This window comes from Muscardinus avellanarius, assembly GCF_963383645.1.
Source record: "Muscardinus avellanarius genome assembly, chromosome: 9".
Classification (NCBI taxonomy): Eukaryota; Metazoa; Chordata; class Mammalia; order Rodentia; family Gliridae; genus Muscardinus; species Muscardinus avellanarius.
In genome coordinates this window covers 62,233,171-62,255,090 of record NC_137795.1, presented here as the reverse complement: position 1 = coordinate 62,255,090, position 21,920 = coordinate 62,233,171, and the positions used below count along the sequence as shown (strand labels likewise).

At 38.0% G+C, this 21,920-nt stretch overlaps 1 protein-coding gene across 4 annotated transcripts in view; it reads right to left on the bottom strand.

Moving 5' to 3' along the window:
• The window catches only part of CDK14 (cyclin dependent kinase 14), a gene marked incomplete at both ends in the record, with an annotated part of 505,411 nt that overhangs the window by 289,421 nt on the left and 194,070 nt on the right, over positions 1 to 21,920 (bottom strand). For all 4 annotated transcript variants that reach the window (XM_080700879.1, XM_080700880.1, XM_080700881.1 and 1 more), the window contains one exon: positions 11,138 to 11,217. In XM_080700879.1, coding sequence (XP_080557005.1) covers positions 11,138 to 11,217 — 80 coding nt within the window. The remainder of the gene's footprint in view (positions 1 to 11,137; positions 11,218 to 21,920) is intronic.

Genomic DNA, 21,920 nt, shown 5'->3' with positions numbered 1-21,920 from the left:
TCCTGTCTCAGCCTCCCAAGCGCGGGGATTACAAGCGTGCGCCACCATGCCTGGCTGGGTTTCAAGTTTTAAAGTCATGTGATCTAACTGCTTACAAATTTTTGTTGATGTCAATTGGCAGATGCCCATCAAACTGCTCAGACTTACAAAGAATAACAATTTTGACAGTTTGCATGAGTTTACTTAGAATCACAGTCTAGACTCAGATTTTACCTTCTACTGAAAAGAATTTTTGCCTGTCAGTTGTAAATAATTTAATGTGATTCATGTTAATTTCTGCAGTGACAGACATAGAGGACTATTATTAGATGGTTTAAAAGATATATTTAACACAATAAATACCCATCACATTATAGTGAGTATAAGAAACACTGATTATAGATTCTTAATCCACATAAAATATTTAAGATAGTAATATCATTTTAATCAAAAGCTCTAAAATCACAAGCTTGTTATGGTTTTGGTAGAGAATGTCCCCAGGAAGAACTCGTGTATAGGCAAAAATGTTCAGAGGTGATATAACTGAATCATGAAAGTTCCAACGGAAAAGTCAATTGATGGATCGATGGACTTCTTGGGTGGTAACTTAGGCAGGTGGGGTGTGTCTGAAGAATGGAGCTCACTGGGGGTGTGGCCTTGGATTATATAAGTCCCTCACCTGCTGCTTTGTTCTCACTCTACTTCTGACTGCCCTGTGGAGCTCCATAGACAGGACTCCCAAGCCTAATGTGAACTGAAATTTCTAAAACCACCAGAACTGTGAGCAAATAAGTCTTCCTTCCTCTAGGTTGTGGCTGTCAGGTATATGAGGTCATAGCAGTGAGAATGCTGCCTGAAACAAGTCCCAACTGTTCATTTTAAAAATGAAGAAACTGAAGATGAAATATGAAGTACGTGCTCATGACCATACAGCTGGAGGCTAGTCTCCACCAAAATAGTACTGTCCGCCTTATGGTGCTTTCCAAGCTTCACCTCCTTCCTTCCCAGCAGATTAAAGTAATCTTTGTGTAATAAACTATATAATTTTGATAGAATTAAAAAAAAAGAATTTGGAGTTGATTCATTCACTCACTCATTCATCCACTAAGGCATTCAACCTGTCTATCAAGTGTCAGACACTTTTCCAGGTACCAATTAAAGATTCAAATTGACCTTTCTATCTACTATTTAATCATATGTGTGATTTTGGACAAAATCTGAGACTCTAGTTACTTAATTAGTAAAAGGAGGATAATAACATCAGCCTTTCTCACAGTGCTGAAAAATTAAATGAGATCGTGTACTTGAATATGATGAGTAAGACCTTCAATTTAGGTACAATTAAGTTAATCTGTAATCTAAATGGCAGCACCATATAAACAACTGACTCATATGGTATGTCTGATACGCAGCTCAGTGTCTTTCCCACACTCCCACCATGGGTCCGTTCTCATCACTGGTTCCACTACCTACGCAATCACCTAAGCCAAGATGCAGAAGGCCATCCTGCCGCACTCTGCTTCCATCAAGCTCCATGGCTAGTCAAATGCCATGCCCCATCAGGTATCCCACCTATGTCCACATATTCATCTCTTATCTCTCCTTTTTGTCAGGGCATTTTTTATTGAAAAATAAATGGTATACATTTAAACTGTTTGGTGCCCTCTTTCCCCTCTCTGCCCCCTGCCAACAATGAGTGTCCAGGGTAACCATGCTATGTTTATTCTTTTACACATGTTCAGATGTAGTTCTTCCATTAAGCAAGTTCAGCCTTCTACCTCGCCTATCCTTCCATTCAAACTTTTCTGAGATTTCCCTTCCCTTATCTGGAGTCCCTCTAGTATCCCCAATGTTCCCTAGTATGGGCATATTAGAGAAAACATATGAATGTCAGGGCATTTTTTATAAGCCCTCATCATTTTATTGCTTCATGGATTGTATATCTCTATCCCTCTACACTAGCTGCATGCTCTGAAGTAAAAATTGAGAGGGTCAATAAAAACATACAGGCTGAGCCGGGCATGGTGGCGCATGCTTATAATCCCAGCACTTGGAAGGCTGAGACAGGAGGATCGCACAGGTTTGAAGCCAGCCTCAACTATTCAGTGAGGCTCTCAGCAACTTAGTGAGACCCTGTTTCCTAATAAAATATAAAATAGGTCTGGGAGTATATCCCAGAGGTAGAAAGCCCCTGGGTTCCATCCCAGTACCATCAAAAATAAATAAATAAATAATAAAAACATACAGGCTGAAGGGTGAGAATTCCCTGCAGCCTTTCTTGTACTCAATCACTATAATGTGGGCAGCAAACTTCATTCCTATAGGTAAAAGTTTAAAAACCCATCTCAGTGGGAACTGCCGCTTCCTCCCCATATACTGGCATCTGAAGGGTTACAAGGAAAAACTGATTGATTCATTCATCCCCAACACATGAGCGTGGAGCCCAACCAAGATTCCTTGTGCAAGCACCCAGAGCTTGCAGTCAGCACAGAAGTATATGGCTCTTAAATATGAGTCGACAATCAAGACGCCAAACAGCTGAGGGATGCTTCAAACAAGAAAGAGAACAAGCCAGGCAAAGTGGAGCATGCCTGCAATCCCAGTACTTGGGGAGGCTGAGATAGGAGGATGCAAGGTTCGAGACCAGCTTCGGCAACTTGGTAAGACCCTGTATCAAAAAAAAAAAAAAAAAAAGCCAGGTGTGGTGGCGCATGCTTGTAATCCCCATGCTTGGGAGGCAGAGACAGGAGGATCGCACAGGTTCGAAGCCAGCCACGCGCTGGCTTAGGAGACCCTGTTTCCAAATAAAAATGTAAAAATAGGTCTGGGATTGTAGCCCAGAGGTAGAAGGGCTTCCAGGAACCCCAGTACCACCAAAAATGAATGAAAGAAAGAAAGAAAGAAAGAAAGAAAGAAAGAAAGAAAGAAAGAAAGAAAGAAAGAGAGAAAGGGAGAGAGAAAGAAAGAAAGAAAGAAAGAAAGAAAGAAAGAAAGAAAGAGAAAAAAGAAAAAAGAAAAGAAGAAAAGAAACTGGGCCGAGGTAGAATACCCCCAGCTGAATCACATAGATAATACAGAAAGAAACTCAAAGAACTATATCATTTATCCTCAAAAACAGAGAGGATAAGTCTTTTTTAGGATAACCCCTCAAATTTACCACCCACATTTTATCTTGAATTTTTTATTCCTGTTAATGTGTTTTTATTTCCAAGAAATCTTCGTTATTCTTTGTTTTTCTTTTACAGCTTTATGTTCATGTTTAATGGATACACTATCCTGAAGTCCTAATAAGTTACTAATATTTTCATCCTCTTTTATTGAAGAGGAAACTGAGGCACAGAAAGTTTAGGACTTACTCAAAAGAATACAATCAGGCAGAAATGCAGACCAAACTTGAATACAGGTAGTTCTGGACTTTCAGAGCACAGACACTTTACTACAATAAACTATCCCTTTTTGGTCATGAATCTATTCAAGAATCCATGAAAGAAGATACCTGTTTCCCTAATTCTTTTGGACTGAGAAAATCTTAGAGAAAAAAAACAACCTTTACATTATATCCAAAATATAATATCACAGAATAAGGATTTTTTAAGTTGTTTTACACATTTTAAGTTGTTTTAAAGATAGATAGGCTATCCTACACTATTTTATTCACTCCCTTTCAAAGTTTTTCAGTATCTCCTGTCCCTCATTCAGTAGCACTGTAAGCCATGATGCCATAACACAAGGATTCTAATTTAAAACAGAAAAACTTGCCCTCTGCACAGTTACTTAATTTCTCTAAGCTGCCATCAAAGGAACGATGAGTCTCAGAGCGCCTGAACTTGAATTAAGCTACTAAGCTCAACTTGAGCTATGCACTAGACTCAAAGAAACAGAATACAAAGGCCACCTCTGCACATCTTCTTACACTTGCATAAGAACAGGGGTTTTTTTGCAAGTATTTCCACTTTAGGTGAAAATTATATGCTAAAATCTAAATCCATAAGTAAGCTCCAAAGTGGAAAAGAGACACTTGAAAGCTACTTTACTGAGAATGGTGCTATCCTATTCTGAAATCTTCCTGCTGTTAGTATTTCATGGATCAGGGATGCCCAGAACAGCAGAAGAGAAGCAGACTCAAATTCAACTGACCCCTCTGCACTAAACAAGCCACACTGCTCCCTCATCAGTGTGAAAATGGACCTACCCCATCTGTCTCATACCCTCGCACATATTTTACATTCTACCACTAAATACACACAGGAGTTACTGTGCATGGACTTCTAGAAGTACTGATAGGAAAAGACAAAAAATGGAGTCATAGTAAGAGATTCTGCTTCCGTATGTAAACAGAACACAAGAAAGAGGAGGCTAGAGAAAAACAAATGACCGAAACTGACCTAAGGTTTAATTCTTTCTTCTTCCTTAAAGTCATTTAAAATCACTTACTAAGCTGGGCGTGGTGGCGCACGTTTGTAATCCCAATAGGCTGAGACAGGAGAATCACAGGTTCTTGGCCAGCCTCAGCTACTTAATGAGGCCCTCCACAACTTACTGAGACCCTGTTTCAAAATAAAAAATAAAAATAAAAAATAGGCCTGGGGTGTAGCTCAAAGTTAGAATGCCACTGGGTTTGATTCCCAGTTACACACACACACACACACACACACACACCACTTATTAAGGTCAAATATTTAAAAAAATATTATGGTAGTTTTTAAAAAAATCACAAGTAAAACTTTATTAGGAAAACCTTGAAACATTTTACTCACAGGAAAACACAATGCCACCTTGTGACCAATCCTTCCAGGCCTCAACAATTCTTTTATCATTCATTCATTATCTCAAGACTCAAAAATCTGAGTTTAAATCTCCATAGGGAATCAAAATCACAATGAAAGTAGAGAGTTCCTAAGAGATGACACAACCCAACTTCTGTTTATTGCAAAGATTATCACTAAGGCCCACTGGTACTGGCTGAACCAAATCCCCCCAAAGAAATTCACATGCCAAAGTCCTGACTCCAGCTCTTCAGAATGTGGCTGTATGATAAGATCTATATACAACAGTAATTAAGTAAAAATAAGGCCAACAGAGCAGGCCCTAATCTAATATGTCAGACTCCATTGTAAGAAAAAAGCTATTTAGATACAGACAGGCACACAAAAGAAAAACCATGCAAAGATAAAAGGAGAACACCACACACTCCATCTGTCAAGGAGAAAAGCCTGGTCCCTCCCTCAATGCCCTCATAAAGAAGCTCATAATACCTTCAGATCAGAATTCTACCCTCCAGAACTATAATATACCTCTAAGACAAAAACTTTCTGTTGTTTAAAGTACCACGTCTATGGTTCTTTGTTAGAGCAGCTCCAGCAGACAAATATGGAACCTATCTTATATTGTAAAGAAACCACAGACAGGATCAAAACCCAGCATCCCAAACTCCAAAAGACATGGGAGTTTCCATCTCACTACAAGGCCTTACAACAGACTCCTGTATTTCAGTCAAAGTTCTCTCCCTTGAAAATGCTAAACCTGGCCGGGCGTGGTGGTGCACGCTTGTAATCCCCGCGCTTGGGAGGCAGAGACAGGAGGATCGCGCAGGTTTGAAGCCAGCCGCGCATGCTGGCTTAGGAGACCCTGTTTCCAAATAAAAATGTAAAAATAGGTCTGGGAGTGAAGCCCGCAGGTAGAAGGGCTTCCAGGAAGCCCAGTACCACCAAGAAAGAAAGAAAGAAAGAGAGAAAGAAAAAAAGAGAGAGAGAAAGAGAGAAAGGGAGAAAGAGAGAAAGAGAGAAAGAGAGAAAGGGAAAGAAAGAAAATGCTAAACCTTCTCACTTTGCCCCCATTCTCACTCTTGCCCTCTCTTGAGCTTGGGCCTCCTAGAATGAAATGATATAGGAAGAAGATATTGACCAGGTGTAGGTGTTACAGACTCAGGCTTTCTGGTCCCCAGAGCCATGAGACAAATAGGTTTTTGTTCTTTGTTTGTTTGGGTTTTTTTTGCAGTACTGGGGATGGAATTCAGGGGCATTCTACCTCTGAGCTACACCCCAGCCGTATTTTTTATTCTTTATTTTAAAACAGGGTCTCACTGAGTTACTAAAGTCCCAACTAAGTAGCTGAGGCTGTCCGTGAACCATGATCCTCCTATCTCAGCCTCCCAAATGCTGGGATTACAAGAGTGAGCCACCATGCCTGGCTGGTTATTGTTATTTGTGTTAAAAAAAAAATCTTAAATTTGTTCAAACTCTCTAGACCATGATAAATATACACTGTTCATGCTAAACTCTTTGTGAGCACCAAACCCACATCAGCAACATGACATTTTCAGATAGATGTCTCATGAACCCAACATATCTAATACCCAAATTGACCACTTCAAAAAGTCAGTAATGACACTATTTTGGAAACTAACAAGGTCTAGGTTCAATATCCAACTCCTCAGACAAGTCATCTAACCTCTCTCAGTCACAATCTCATATTTATAGTATAAATTCTGTAAACAATATAAATCCCATGTAGTAAAATAATAAACCCCCCTTCAACATGATATACTGGAAATTAACAATCCTTTCAAAGCGCATCCTTGTATTGTTCCTGATTTTAAAGAGAATTCTCAGTTTTCCCCCATTCCATATGAATGGTTTGGGGTTTATTGTATATTGCCTTAATAATATTGAGGTAAGTTTCTTTTATTGTGATTTTTTCCGCAGCGTTTTTAAAATGAATAGGTGTTCAATTTCATCAAATGCTTTTTCAGCATCTATTGAAATGATCATGTGATTTTTGTCCTTAGTTCTATTTTTGTGGTGAATGACATGTATTGATTTGCCTATGTTGAACCATCCTTGCATTTCTGGAATGAAACCAACGTGGTCATATTGTATAATTTTCTTGATATGGTTTTGAATGAGTGCTGCTAGTATTTTATCTAGAATTTTTGCATCTATGTTCATTAAGAATACATAATACATAAATAAGTGAAATTGGCTATGTTCAAATAAAACTTCATAAAAAAAAAGTAGCATGGCCCAGGGTACAGCACTGGCTCTTAATTTGTCCTTCAATCTATGGAAAGAAGACAGCTCTTATCCACTGATCAGTTATTGAGATGACAAAACAATGTGTGTGGGACAATGACCACCCCATGCTTTTGTCACTGCCCACTGACAGCCCAGATCGTACCGTTCCTACTCGCTGCACTTAACAAAGACCTTGAGCTTTCTGGTTTTCACTTCTTTTCTATATCTGTCTGGCATGCAACTTCTACTCAATCTACTCTTCACTGTTTATCTAGCTTACTTCCAAGTCAAGATCCAGCTGATACCTTACAAGCCCTTTCCCCAATAAAGAAATAATTTTTTTTTTTTCTTTTCTTCTTCAGCACTGGGGATTGAACCCGGGGGCATTCTACCTCTCGGCTATACATCCAGGCCTATTTTTTTTTTTTATTTTTTTTATTTTTGAAACAGGGTCTCACTAAATTGCAGAGGGCCTCACTAAGTAGCTGAGGCTGGCCAAGGGCCTGTGATACCCCTGTCTCAGCCTCCCAAGTACTGGGATTACAAGAATGCGCCACCACGCCTGGCTAGTAAAGGGATATTGTAAGAAATTAACACTATTTCATAGATAATTTGGCACTGATATTCCCACAATATATCTTTCCTTCATTTTTTATCTATAGATTTAGTTCACCCCTTGAAAGGAAAATTCTATATGACACAGACTAGATATAATACTCCATGATATTTATAGATTCTAGCTTGATGACTTTCTGTAAAGAATCCAATGACTATTATACAGTCATAATACCATGCTGGTATATTATATACCATGCTGGATGGCAAGTGTGTGATTGTGAAAAATTAGACAAGATCCTTGATCTCACTAAAATTATATGTGAGTAGAAAGAGGAGGAGACCATTGCAGATTCCAGTAAGAACTGGAATGGCAATAAGCAGCATGGTGAGAGGAATAAAGATGGGAACAATAATGCAGAGCTGCTGTTTCAGATAGAAGAGCCACAAGAGACTTTTCTGGGAAGAAAAGAACATTTGAATTGAAACCTGAAATCTAAAAAGAGCTGAAGGAAAGCATTTGAGCCAGGCTGAAAGAGCATGTGTGAAATTCTTGAGACAGAAAACCCCGTGGCAAGGCTAAAGAAATACCAGTTACATGGTACTTGAAACAGAGCTTTAAATAAGGAAAGTGACATAATTTGGCTGAGGTTTTTAAAAGAAGGTACTAGCCTCGGAGTGGAGAAGAGACAGTACCGATCTACGAGGAAAAAATAGGGAATATAATTTAGAAGCTACTGCAAGAAAAAAAATTGATGATAACCTGGACTGGGGTTACCTCAGAAGAGGGATTTTTTATGTCTGCAACTGAATTCATGATATCTTTTAGAAAAGCAGCCAACAGGACTTTCCCTGTTCTTGGGCTGGCTGTGGATAGGAGAAGCACTGGATACACCATTATTCATGGAGAGAGAATATGGTTTGAGATATGGCTAAGGGATATGAGCTCTGTTTGCGGTAACTATTGTGCCATGATTCATTTTTTAATATACTCTTATTGGTGCATTGTACCCACAAATCACAGGGAGGCTCAATGTGCCACAAACCCATATGCACAAAGCATTTGGTGTTCTTCCTCCAGGCCCTCCCTCCCTCTCTGTACATTAGTGAGATTGGCAGTGACACCTTCATACGTGGACATAGCATCATCTGAACAATTTCCCTCATCAAGTCTCTCTTTTTCCCTCCCCACTTCCTTCCTCAGACCTCCTCCACCATTCCACTGGCCTCCCTGCTCATTCATCCCATGCCCTCCTTATTTCCTACTTTCACTCTGGCTTCTACACATAAGAAAAAATATATGACCCCTAACTTTCTGAAATTGGCTAATAGCACCCAGCACAATACTATCTAGTTCCATCCATTTGCCCACAAATCACATAATTTTGTTCTCTTTATGACTGAGTAAAATTCTATTATGTGTATATACCATTCCTCATCCACTCATCTATGATGGGCACCTTAGTTGGTTCCATAACTTAGCTGAACTGTGTTGCCATAAACATGGACATGTCAGTGTCACTATAGGATTCTGACTTTAATTCTTTTGGGAAGATTCCAAGGAGTGGTACAGCTGGCTCATGTGGTAGTCCTACTCTCAGTCTTTTGAGAAACCTCCACACTGGTGATTAAACCCAAAGGCATTCTACGTCTGAACTACAACCCCAGCACTTTTCCTTTTTTTGCTTGAAATCAGGGTCTTCCTAGGTTGTTCAGAGTCTCACTACATTGCTGAGGCCGTCCTTAAACCTGAGATCTTCCTGTCTCGATCTCCCAAGTACTAGGATTACAGCCATGGGACACCATGCCTAGCCGATGATTTGAAGACTGAACCAGCCAGCCTTGCGTTCTCACAATGAGCCTCACCTCGCAGTGATATATTATTTTTAAATTACTTGATCCAAAAAGAGATGCCAAGTTGGCAGAGAGATACACGAAGTGAGATGGAGTCAAACTTTGATCTAAAGAGATGAATGTGTAAATGTCATCAGCTTAGACTGGCTCTTTAAACTCATAAAATGATCAAAATCAACTAGGAAATAGTGCTATTATAGAAAAGAAATCCCTTTCTTGTCCTGAAATGCTCCAAATTTTAGAGAAAAGGCCAGCACACGAGAAAAAGAAAAATGTTTCAACTACCTGAAATCTGCTGCAAGGTTGAGTAAAATAAAAGAGAGATGTATGTTACACTTAATAATAAGATAACTGATGAATTTTATAACTGATATGAAGAGAAACATATCAAGTGATGTCTGCATGAACTGTTTTGACTTTGACTTGTACTATGATGCATAATTAAAATGCACCAAATATAAAAGTATATATATAGGCTAGTTTTAGCTAAGCCGGAATGAAAGAAAACAAACTAAGATGAAATAAAAATGAGACATGAGAAAGTGAAAACAGAAATACGATTTCCCGCCTGGCCTGGTGGTGCACGCTTGTAATCCCCGTGCTTGGGAGGCGGAGACAGGAGGATGGTGTGGGTTCGAAGCCAGCTGCGCTGGCTTAAGAGACCCTGTTTCCAAATAAAAATATAAAAATAGGTCTGGGAGTGTAGCCCAGAGGTAGAAGGGTTTCCAGGAACCCCAGTACCACAATAAATAAATAAATAAATAAATAAATAAATAAATAAATAAATAATAAAAGATTTCCCAAAAATAAATAGCATAAATTATATTGATAATTGTGGGAAACAAACCAAACTTGTAAGACAGACCACTTAGTTGATCAATATCTTCATAAAGCGACTATAGTCAAACACTGCTATTTATTATATTTGAATCAGCAGAACAAGTAGCTATGATCTCTTTAGTGCAAAAATAAACTGAGGCCATGGGTCAAGATAATGTCTACTTTTAAAAATGTAGAAGAAATAAAGCTACAAATCCTGTGAGTTGGGAAAATGAGCTGAAACATTCAAACTAATAAGAGAAGGTATTTCATATCTCTTCAAGTTGAGAAACTTTTTTATGCAGAAATCAATAGAGCAAAAGATAGGGTATTTTCATTTCATAAAAGTTAAAGTCTTATATATAGCAAATAACTACTTTATAAAACAAATTTTTAGAAAAATGTCAATGTGGAGGAAATATCACAATATAAATTTCTTACTATACAAAAGTATCTGCATGTTAAAAGAAAGCCAATAGAAAATAGAGTAAAAGATAGGAACAAATAAATAAGAAAAAAAATTTGAAATGACTAATAAGAAAGCATGAGCCCCTCATTTTTAAGAATTTCCCATAAAAATCATAAATACATAGTAATTATACACTAATATATATTTTAGTAGTTCTACATACAAAATCAGACATATGAAATTCCTCAGTTACCTAGGTAGCCTCACCAGCAATACACAGCAGTCTTGGCCCACATCTGATCATACAGCAGAATGTTTTTTTCTTATTTAATGTGACTTGATATGATTTGTTAAAAAAAAACATTGTTTTAATTTCAGTTTATGCACTCTAATGAGAGATGTAACAATTTAATTTAAAAATGCAAAAACTTCAGAGATCTTGAAAACTTTCATGGCTTCAAACCTCATACAAACACAGCAGCAAAGATAACAAGTGAAAAGTGCCTACCTTCCCTGATAGCTGTGAAAGGTGTGCCTTCTTCTTCCTGCAGCCTGATAACCTTCAGGGCTACCAATTTCCCATTTACCCTGGGGGAAAGAAGAGCAGAGAAGAAAAGTGAATCTGCAAAAGTACATGCCTAATTATCTCCTTTGCAAGTTCTATTTTATGCAGTTTTACTCTGAAAATCTCAGTGACTCAATTACACTATCACAGCAGGACTGATTCAGTAAGGATGGGAATTCTGTATCATCATCATCATCGAGATTCACATTCTAAATATTCACAATTGCACAGGCCAAGACTTAAATGGAGTTTTCTGTGATTCACTCTGTTCCTTCTAGAAAGATACTAGTGTTTAACAAAATCACCAGGCTTGACAATTATTCTCAGATTAGTAAAAATTCAAGCAGTGAAAATAACTCTTTCCCTGTGTTTTCTCAATTGCTCCTCCTTTATTTCTTTTGCTGAAATGTAACTTCAGCCTTTGATGAGATCATTCAATCCCCAAGGACAGACACTTGACACTTGGCCTTCCCTCTGTCTCCCAACAACACCCATTCCCCCCTTTTCCTGTTTATTTTAAAAGCCTCCTAAGATTACATTTGATCTGGCTGTGTTTTATATCACAGTATATCATCAAAAAAGCTATGAGTATATGCTATTACAAGATTACACAAGACCTACCCAAAGCAGATGGTTCTTCCAGACACATTCTAAATGTGTGTCAGCGCTCATTAAAATGAGACTACACTATAGAGATAACATTTTATCCAGTCAGTTCTGTCGACTATTGAAGACACGATTATCCACATTGGTCTTCTTGGTTGCTCCTTTTCCTACCATTATTATGAAGCCTATCCAGCATACTTTGCTTGGTTTGTTTGTTAATTAAAATAGGCTGTTTTTTATTTAAAACACGTATTAAAAACATTAAAGGAACAAAAAGAAAGGTATTTGGTGAAAAGTAAATCTCTCTGTTGTATTCTCCTTCAGCTACCTCACTACCATCCTGAGGGCACCACTCACCATGACACATAAGTACTTTCAGATCTGTAGGTTTCTATATATAGATGGATCACATAAATAAATGCAGACACATAGACACTGCACACATGTACAGGACACACATAAGCAAATGATAGTATATAACAAAGAGTACATTGTATATTATTTTTGTCAATTAACAGTATGTTTGGGAACATTCCTCATAAAGTCATAGAAAACTACCTCTTGACTTTGAACGGCCAGAGGGTGTTCACTTGTATAAGTATAGCATACTTAATTTAATCTGAGTCTGATGGGTGTTTGTTTGCTTGTTTGTACTAAGGATTGAATTCATAAGTATTCTCCCACAGGGCTATACTTGCAAGCCTTTTTACTTTTTATTTTAAAAGAGTCTCACTAATTTGCCACACACTGACTTTGAACCTGCTATCCTACTTGTCTCAGCTTCCCAAGTACTGGGAATACAGATATGCACCTCCATGCCTAGCTCTGAGTCTTCTACTAATAGGCATTTAGCTTGCTCCCAATTTTTTGTTACTATGATGATGCAATGAATATCCGTGTACATGTAATTTCATCCATATAATAATATGTTTCTAAAAATTAATAATATGTTCCTAAAAATTAAATTGCAGGGCCAAAAGCTATGTGGTATTCTAATTTCTAATTCTAATGAATATTAGAAATGTATACTACACAGAATATGCCAATTTAATCTTTCTAGAACAAACAATAAGAGTCCCTATTCCTTCCCTCTATCATATGTGCTATGTTATCAATGTTTGATTTTGCCAATCTGATAGGTCAAAAATGATTTCTTACTGCCAGGCCCAGGGCCATGTGCATACTAGGCAAAGGACTCTAACACTGAGCTACATACAGTCTAGCCCTCAACCTCTTGCCACAATTTAACTTGTCACCAAAGATCTTTGGAGGTTAAAGAACCACAAGGAGAGCTCATGTGATCCAGATAATGGTGTGTCTCAGTTTAAAATGAAGAATTTGAGTGTCTTTTTAAGAAACTACATCTAGTTTTGCTCAGAAAGCTGCCACAGACACTAAACCCAAAAAATCAAGGAATTTCACACAGTCCAACCATTCCAGTGGCACTTCTCACTTCTCAATGGACAGACTGCTGGCCCCCCTCTCACTGGTCACAAGTGGACAAGGACTCTGCTTACAGGTTGCTCAGTGTGCGCCCCCTGGGGGTGGGACGTTGTGCTGATGGCCTGTGTTTGAGGGGGAACACAGGCCAGCTCTCACGGCAGATCCCGAATGCATCCTTTGATTTCTCCAGTCCTGTTTGTGCTCTTGGTACCCAGGTGCAAGTAAAAAGTGACTGTGCATGGGGGGTTCAGCTGGAGACTGTACTGCCTGCTCTTCACTCTGTCCTTTAGGACTACGGGAGCCTTTGGCAGGGCTGGAGGCAGCGACACAGTCAATGCTGACATCTGTGTGGATTTTTCTCAGCTCAGCTGAGCTCATCTCTGGCTCCCTGAGGAGGCTGTAACTGATTCCAAGAACTGCTTGGAATTTTCCCCTCATTTACAGATATTTTTCCCTTACCCAGAAAACACACAACCTTCTTCCCACAAACCTTCTTTCCATTTCCCTTGAGGGGCATCAGATTGTATGTGCCATAAAATGAACTCTGGAATACAGGACCCTCATAATTCTGAAGAATTTCTACTTAAACCACGACTGGCCTTCAACACACCCAGCACTGCCAAGCTTTTAAATGGGTTAGCATTTGTTGAATGATTTTAAAGATGGTGCCCCTTAAGTACTGTCATAGACTAATTTACATTACTTACAGAGTGAAAGGAAAAAATTTGAACTTACTTTCTATGTTTGTATAAAAAAGCAATTCAAGTTTCATGGAATTCTAATTCTTAAATCTCCATGACTTAGACCTCCAAGTATCAGTATTTTTATCGTACTAGCTTCTGATCATCACAGTCCTTGATGCTATTGGAATTTCATCTATCACAGCATATAAACCTCCCTCTTAAGTTTATACCACACTGTAAAGACCCAGAAGTAAAGAGACTGTTGTGTTCACTGATAGTATCTAGAACCTTCCTGGCACAGAGTATGTGTTACTGAATGAATGTTGATATCGTCATATTGACATGAAAAATACAGAAGCTGGGCGTGGTGGCGCACGCTTGTAATCACCGCGCTTGGAAAGTGGAGACAGGAGGATCGTGCTGGTTCGAAGCCAGCCATGCTGGCTTAAGAGACCCTGTTTCCAAATTAAAAAGTATAAAAATAGGCTGGGTGTGGTGGCGCACGCTTGTAATCCCCACGCGTGGGAGACAGAGACAGGAGGATCGCGCAGGTTCGAAGCCAGCCACATGTGCTGGTTTAGGAGACCCTGTTTCTAAATAAAAAGTAAAAATAGGTCTAGGAGTGTAGCCCAGAGGTAGAAAGGCTTCCAGGAACCCCAGTACCACAAAAAAAAAGGTATAAAAATAGGCCTGGGAGTGTAGCCCAGAGGTAGAAGGGTTTCCAGGAACCCTAGTACCACCAATACATACATACATACATACATACATACATACATACAGAATAAAGTATAAAAATTAGTATTTCAAAAATTCCAGAAACACCAAAATTTTATAAAGACTTCAATGTCTCCTTTCATGTTTAGTTTTAACTATTTTTCTTTATTTCTCTCTCTATTTTGTTCTTTCTTTTTCTCTCTCTCCCACCCCAGGGACACTGTACCCCTAAGCTATATCTCAACCCTATTTTCTAATATTATTTTATTTTATCTTATTTTTGTGATACTGGGGATTGAACTCAGAGGCATTTTACCTTCAAACTACACCCCCAGCCCAATTTTATTTCTTATTTGGAAACAGGGTGTCTCTAGGTTGGTGAGACTTTTACTGCTTGCTGAGGCTGTCCTCAAACTGTGATTCTCCTGTCTCAGCCTCTTAACTGTTAGGATTACAGGCATGTGCCACCATTCCAGCTTTATGTTTTAGTCTGAAACAGAGTTTGACTGAGTTGCTAAAGGCCTTGCTAAATTGCTAAGGCTGGCCTCTTGCAATCCTCCTGCCTCAGCCTCCCAAAAACTGGAATTAAAGATGTGTGCCACCAGGCTTAATTGGTTTAGCCATTTCTTTAATCTCTTTTTCTTAAAAGTACAAATCCCTTGGGTTTTGTTTTTATGTTGTTGTTGTCATTGTTTGCTTATTTATTTGTTTTTTTATTTTGGTTTTTGGTACTGGGGACTGAACTCAGAAGCAATCTACCCAGGAGCTACATCTCTAGCACTATTTTATTATATTTTTAAACATGGTCTCCCTACGTTGCTGAGGCTGGCTTCAAATCTATCTCGTCCTCCCAAGTATTATAGGTGTACAGCACTATGCTTGACTCAAGTCTTCTGTTTTTGACACATGTAGGTATAGACAAGTCTTTAATAAAGACTTTTTGAATTTAAGTTTTTGAATTTTTAGAATGCTTTGTTAATTAACCTTTTTATACCCAATATTTCAAAACACTCTCCTGATCTTATATAGGCACAGAATACTAATCAGCAACTCCCTCTTCTTCAATTGCTTCATTGGTTTCCCATTAAGAATTATACTGATCATCAAACTGCTCTTGACCAAAAAGCCATGGTGACCTTCTCTTAATTAGTTTCTCTCTATATGTCTGGACGCTCAGCAACTGCTAATTCCCTTAGTTTTAGGGGCAGTAACAGTATTAACTCACTGGCTACAACTTTGGAAAAGGGGCATTTAAAAAAATTAAATTATGAAATTTTATAATGTTATACTCTTTGTACATACATAGTTTAAACTTTAGCTTGGCTGCATTACTTAAAATTTTAAGTTATGAATTCATGTACAAAATGTTAGCTCTTGAAGATATCAAAAGAAGATACTATTATTCTATGAATAATGAAATAAACATTTTGCCTTCTAATTATCCCATAGCTATAAGCTATTTTATGAAAGCTCAAAACATGTAATCCAAACATTGATTTAAATAACTTAAAATAATTACAAAATTCATATTGAATCAATAAACTAAAGCTGTTTACAGGAAAACACTGAAGATTCCTCTTTAACATGTCTTATTAATTAAATCAAAACCTAATGAATAAAAGGCAATCAAGATTTGATTGCTAGCAGAGACATTAATTCAAGTAAATAATGTGGCACAAAAAAATGCTTTAAGGCTGAGGATGTAGCTCAATGGCAGAGCCCTAGCCTAGCAAGTATGAAGCCTCAGTTCTGATTGCTATCACTACAAACAATAACAGTAATAAGAAGAAGAATTTTTAAAGCTTTGAACTGTTTTGACACTGCCACAGAACATTCTCTTAGAGATATTGCCAAATTTGCCCTTATTGCTTTAAGCTACGCTACATCGATTGACATCTTTTATTGTTTTCCTTGGACTAGAGACTGAACTCAGGTGTACTGTACCTCTGAGATATAGCCTCAGTCCTATTTTTATTTTTTATTTTGAAACAGAGCCTCACTAAGTTTTAGAGGGTCTTGCTAAGTTCGTGGGACTGGCTACAAACCTGTGATCCTCTTGTCTCAGCCTCTCAAGTACTGGGATTACCCGCATGTCCCACCACACCTGGCTAAACTGGCACTTTATTTTAGAGATTCTCTACAGAATGTTCTCTTGTTCTTCCAACAACTTCTATTTCCAGCTTGGCCTCACTGCAAGGCAATGTCAGGACCACGGACAAGTGACTGGCTTTAGTCTGTCCAAGGCACAGAATGGGCCCTCAGGGGCCATGCAAGGCACAGCTGCAAGCGCAGGGCAGTGGCTCCACTCCCAGAAACATGAGGACCCTGAGGGGCCAGACAGAGCCACGCTGAAGTGGGATCCAGCTGTCGAACTAGCTCCAGCCACAAACTCAAAGGTGCCAGCTTCAGAAAATTCTCCCACAATTCTGTGCAACCTAAATTTACAGACATAAAATTCTATTGTCGGAGTGAATGAAGCTTCAAAGAACAGCCTATCCATTCTTTCATTCACTTATTCATTTGTTCATTGAATGTTTTGCAAAATCCATAAAAGAAAACTCCCCACTTATCTGAGGTGCATTTTCCATCTTCAAAAGATGATGCTAGAGGAGAACTTCCTTACAGATAAACAATTCTCAAAGGAAAGTCTAAAGGTTTTCTGTTCCATTAGTTACCTCAAATTAATAGGACAACTTAGAATAATAAAACACAATTACATATATTATCTAGGTCATCTTTGAAAACAGTGTTTATGTGCGCACACCTAGAAGAAATTATGTCTGGAGGATATAAAGGAAATTAAAGGATATACCTAAAAGAAATTTAATATACTCTTGGAAATTTAATATATTCTGCCTCTCCCATCCATTATGATTTGTCTCAGGAGAAACCGCGAAAGAAAATGATAGCAAGTGCAGATGGATATGCTGCTTTTGTTTCCTGGTGTAGAGGCAATAGAAGGAAAGGCAGACGCCACGGAGGGAGTGACAACAGCAAGGACAATATTTGGGGCTGAGTTTATAAGATTTGAACAAAGTTATTAATAATAGCTGAAATATTACTCCAGTCATGTTTCATTTATTATCCTATATTACATTCATGTTTCAAAAATTAAAAGCTTAACTATATATCTATGGCCTTGCCCTTGTCATTTAAATTTAATTTTTAAGCAGGTATGAATGAGAAATCATTCCAAAACTGACCTTTTGCTACTCTGGCTTATCCAAATAGTACAATATAGTATACTTTATTCTGGGGGGGGGTACTAGAGTAATTAGAATTTCAAGGTAATCTGTCAGAAATTACATCTTGTCCTAATCGTTATTAAAATGATATAGAAAGAAGTGAAAGATTAATGCTAGTTCCTGCTAAATATATTTCTTTTAAAATAAAATAAAAAAAACAAAACACAATGGTTATTGATTTGAATATGACTAGCAAAGATAAATTCTGAAGATTTAATGCAACGGAAAAAGGATATAGTCAATCAAAAAATTATTGCCTAAAAAAACAAATGATTGCTACTAAAGTATAGCTCAACATTACTTTTGTTATTTATGTAGTTAGTTAGTTATTTAGTACTGAGGGTTGAACCCAGGGGAATTCGACATCTAAGCTATATTCCTATCCCTTTTAATTTTTAACTTTTATTTATTTTTATAATTCATCCTTATTGTTTTAGAAAATGTACAAAACTCATAATAATTTGAAATATAAGATCTAACTTCTGGAATAATGTTTTGAGCATGAATAATGCTCATGACAGAAAATAGAACTATGTACATTTCAACAACTTTTAAGCCAACCCACTTTGCAACTTTCCAAAAATAAAATCAGTCAACAAGGGATTTTAGAATCCTGTTACCTTGCAATTAAAAGTAACCTCAGGGATAATTCAGGCTCCCAAGGAGACAAAAAAGATCTTCACTGGCTTATCTATCCTTGTATTCTCACTGCCTGAAACAGAGCAGTATCTCAGAGACTGATGAAACTCAAATTTCTCTATAATAAACCAAATTATTTAATATCTCCTTACGCTGAGTGTGCTTCCTATAAGTTCTGCTCTAATTAAAATTCTGAATTCACAAAGACTAAACTAAATTCTCTTCCACAGGACAGTCCTTTACTAAATGAAATTTTCATTCCTCATTCAACAAATTTTAATTGAGAGATTATGAGTCTGTGCTTGGGATAAAGAATGAACAATGTAGACATGTCCGCACATTTAAAGATCCAATAGTCTAATGAAAAATAGAGACATAACTAAGTACAAAGATGACTGAGACATGGTCAAAGGGAGTCATCAGCAAGCAGGAGGCAAATTATCTTACATCAGTAAAATATTATTATGAAAAGACATCAAATGTGCTTAAATCTATAAGAAGATAATGAAATAAAGAAGAAACCTTTATTGATCATTTATGGGGATGCAATGCATCCAACTCATTAGTTTGAAACCAATTAAGTGAAAAGATGATATCGTGCACTTATTTTCTCTTTCATATTTATATACACTGCACTTCAGTGTAACTGAACAGTTGATAGGGAGGAGTAGCTGTTTAAGGATGCAAGACATGTAACTAGTGAACAAGGAATAACAAAACTTGAATGCTACCATTTTGCTAATCATAATCACATATAGAAGGCTGCTAAGACCACAGAATTAGTACCAGCCTTCATAAGCCTTCTGATGAAAGCTTTCATGCCCTACAATGAAAGAGAAATTTTATATACTTATATATATAATTTCTCATTCTCTCTATATAACAAAGTATATTTAATAATTAATGATATTAAGAAACCATTACATTTTACATGTCATCACATGATATTATGGTTACAGGTTGTACAATGACGTCCTGATCTTTCAAAGATAAATGTTGTATGAAACAATACTTAGGATTTGTTTCAAAATAATCAGGACCCAAATAGAGATGATAAAAGACCACTCATGGGTTGCCAGTGTTTAAAGCTAGGTGATAAGTTCATAAGGGTTTATTATGACTATGCTCTCTACTAATTAATTCTCATGAAAAAGTCCTTTAAAAATGCCTAATATGAGTTAGAATAAATTTAATAAAGGAAAACTGTAGCATGCTATATAAAAGAGATAAAGAACCCATTTTATATTAGACAAGGAAAGATTCTCTGAAAACATAACATTTAAGTTGAAATGAAATAAAGAAAAGAAAAAGAAAGGAGCGTTAAAGGGAGAGGTAACAACCTCCAGAAAAGTCCAGAGGCAGAAATGGGATTAAAGAAAAACAAGACAGGGATCCAGCAAGGGAGGAAGAAAGAGAGAAGGAGGAGAGAGGGCAGATGGAGTGAGTTGAGGAGTGGGGAAAGCAGCTAGGAAGGATCAGGAGCCAGATCATGGAGGTGCAAATATGGGGCCACAGAAAAAAACTTATGGGAAAGCATTGAAAGATCCTAAGGGAGGGAAGAGCATGACTGCATCCTGTCTGCAGCTCACTGGCTGTGATGTGAAGGATTCCTGAAGGGACAGGAGGAAAGTCAGCAAGCTGCTGTAGTGGTGCAGGTAAAACAGTGGCACTCATAACCAGGGTATTGGTAAGCGCAATGGAACACAGAAAACATTATCCTGAACACAAAGCCAACAGGCTGTCAGAGTAAATTGGATTGGATACAGGGAAATTAAAAAGGATGATTCCAAATTTCCTGATTTTTGGCATGTGGAAATTTGGATGAACCATTTACTGAGATGAGAGGGATGAAAGAATGGGAGATTTAGACAAGTTCCAAGAATTCTGTTTGGGAAGATTTTGGCCTGGAAACATCCAAACAAAGATGTAAAGGGAGCATTGATATTTATGGGTCTGGATCTCAGTACAAAATCTGGGCCAGACATAAAATTGTGAGTCACTTGGAGGACTTCAGGGGACAGCCAGTTTTCTGTTACAGCAGGAATAAAGAAAACACTCAGAAAAGAATCTGCTGATCAGGGGATAATACCCTAGATCTAGAAGAGATGAGAAGAGCCTGGAGGATGGGGGAAGGGGCAGTACAGGGGATGACAGAGACACAGGGAGGAGAGCTGAGAGTGGAGGACCTGGGAGCTTCATAGAGTCTATGCTAAACACTGATGGGAGTGAGAAGACTCCATCCTGACAGTCTCTTGAAAGCAGTGGAATAGGGCTCCTGTTTTGACTGTTGCTAAGCAGAGCTGCCCCTGTGTGTAGAATGTAAGGTATAGAGAGGCAGAGGGCCAGCTTTTGTAGTCATGAAGAAGAGTGAAGTGCAGGTTCTTGGCCAACAGCAGTATCCACTCTGACTTAACAGGTGTAGGGTGGGGTAATAGCAACTGTGATTTTTTAAATTTTTTATTGGTGCATTGTATTTATACAGCATAATGGGGTAGACAACTTGTGTAGACATAAATGCATACATCACCCAGCCAGCTCCCACCAAGTCCTCATCCCACTCCTTCCACATGCCTCCCTCCAATGCTTGGCTCAGTGGTTGACTACACTATGAATAAGTAAATCGTCTGCTCTAAAGAGTTTCCTTCTTCCTCCATCCCATCCACACAGTTAGGTTGACTTATTTGCTCCTCTATAGGATCTCCTTTTTAACCTGGAGTTCCTCCTATGACCCATTTCACCTTAGCTTTCACATATTAGGGAAAGCATCCAATTTCTTACTTTTTGCAACTGATTAATCTCGCTTAGCAAAATATCCTCCAGTTCCATCCATTTCCCTGTAAATGCTGCAATTGTATTTTTTTTAATAGCTGAGTAAAATTCCATTGTGTACATATCCCATGGAACAACAAAAAGCCCAGAATAGCCAAAGTAGTTCTCAGCAACAAAAACCATGCAGGAAGAATCACAATACCTGACTTTAAACCATACTACAAAGCCACTGTAATAAAAACAGCATGGTACTGGCACAAAAACAGATATACAGACCAATGGAACAGAATAGAAGACCCAGAAACAAGTCCATACACTTACAGCTAATTGATTTTTGACAAAAGGGCCAAAAACATACACTGGAAAAAAGATAGCCTCTTCAACAAATGGTGTTGGCAAAACTGGTTAACCATATACAGAAAAAGAATTAATCCTACTTTCTAACACTGCAAAGGAGTCAATTCAAGATGGATCAAAGACTTGGAAATTAGACCAGAGACCTTGAGGCTCCTTGAAGAGGGCACAGGTCCAACACTGCAAATCAGAGGCACAGATAAGAAGTTTCTCAACAAAACCCCAAAGGCACAACAAACCAAAAGGCGAATCAATATGTGGGATTGCATGAAA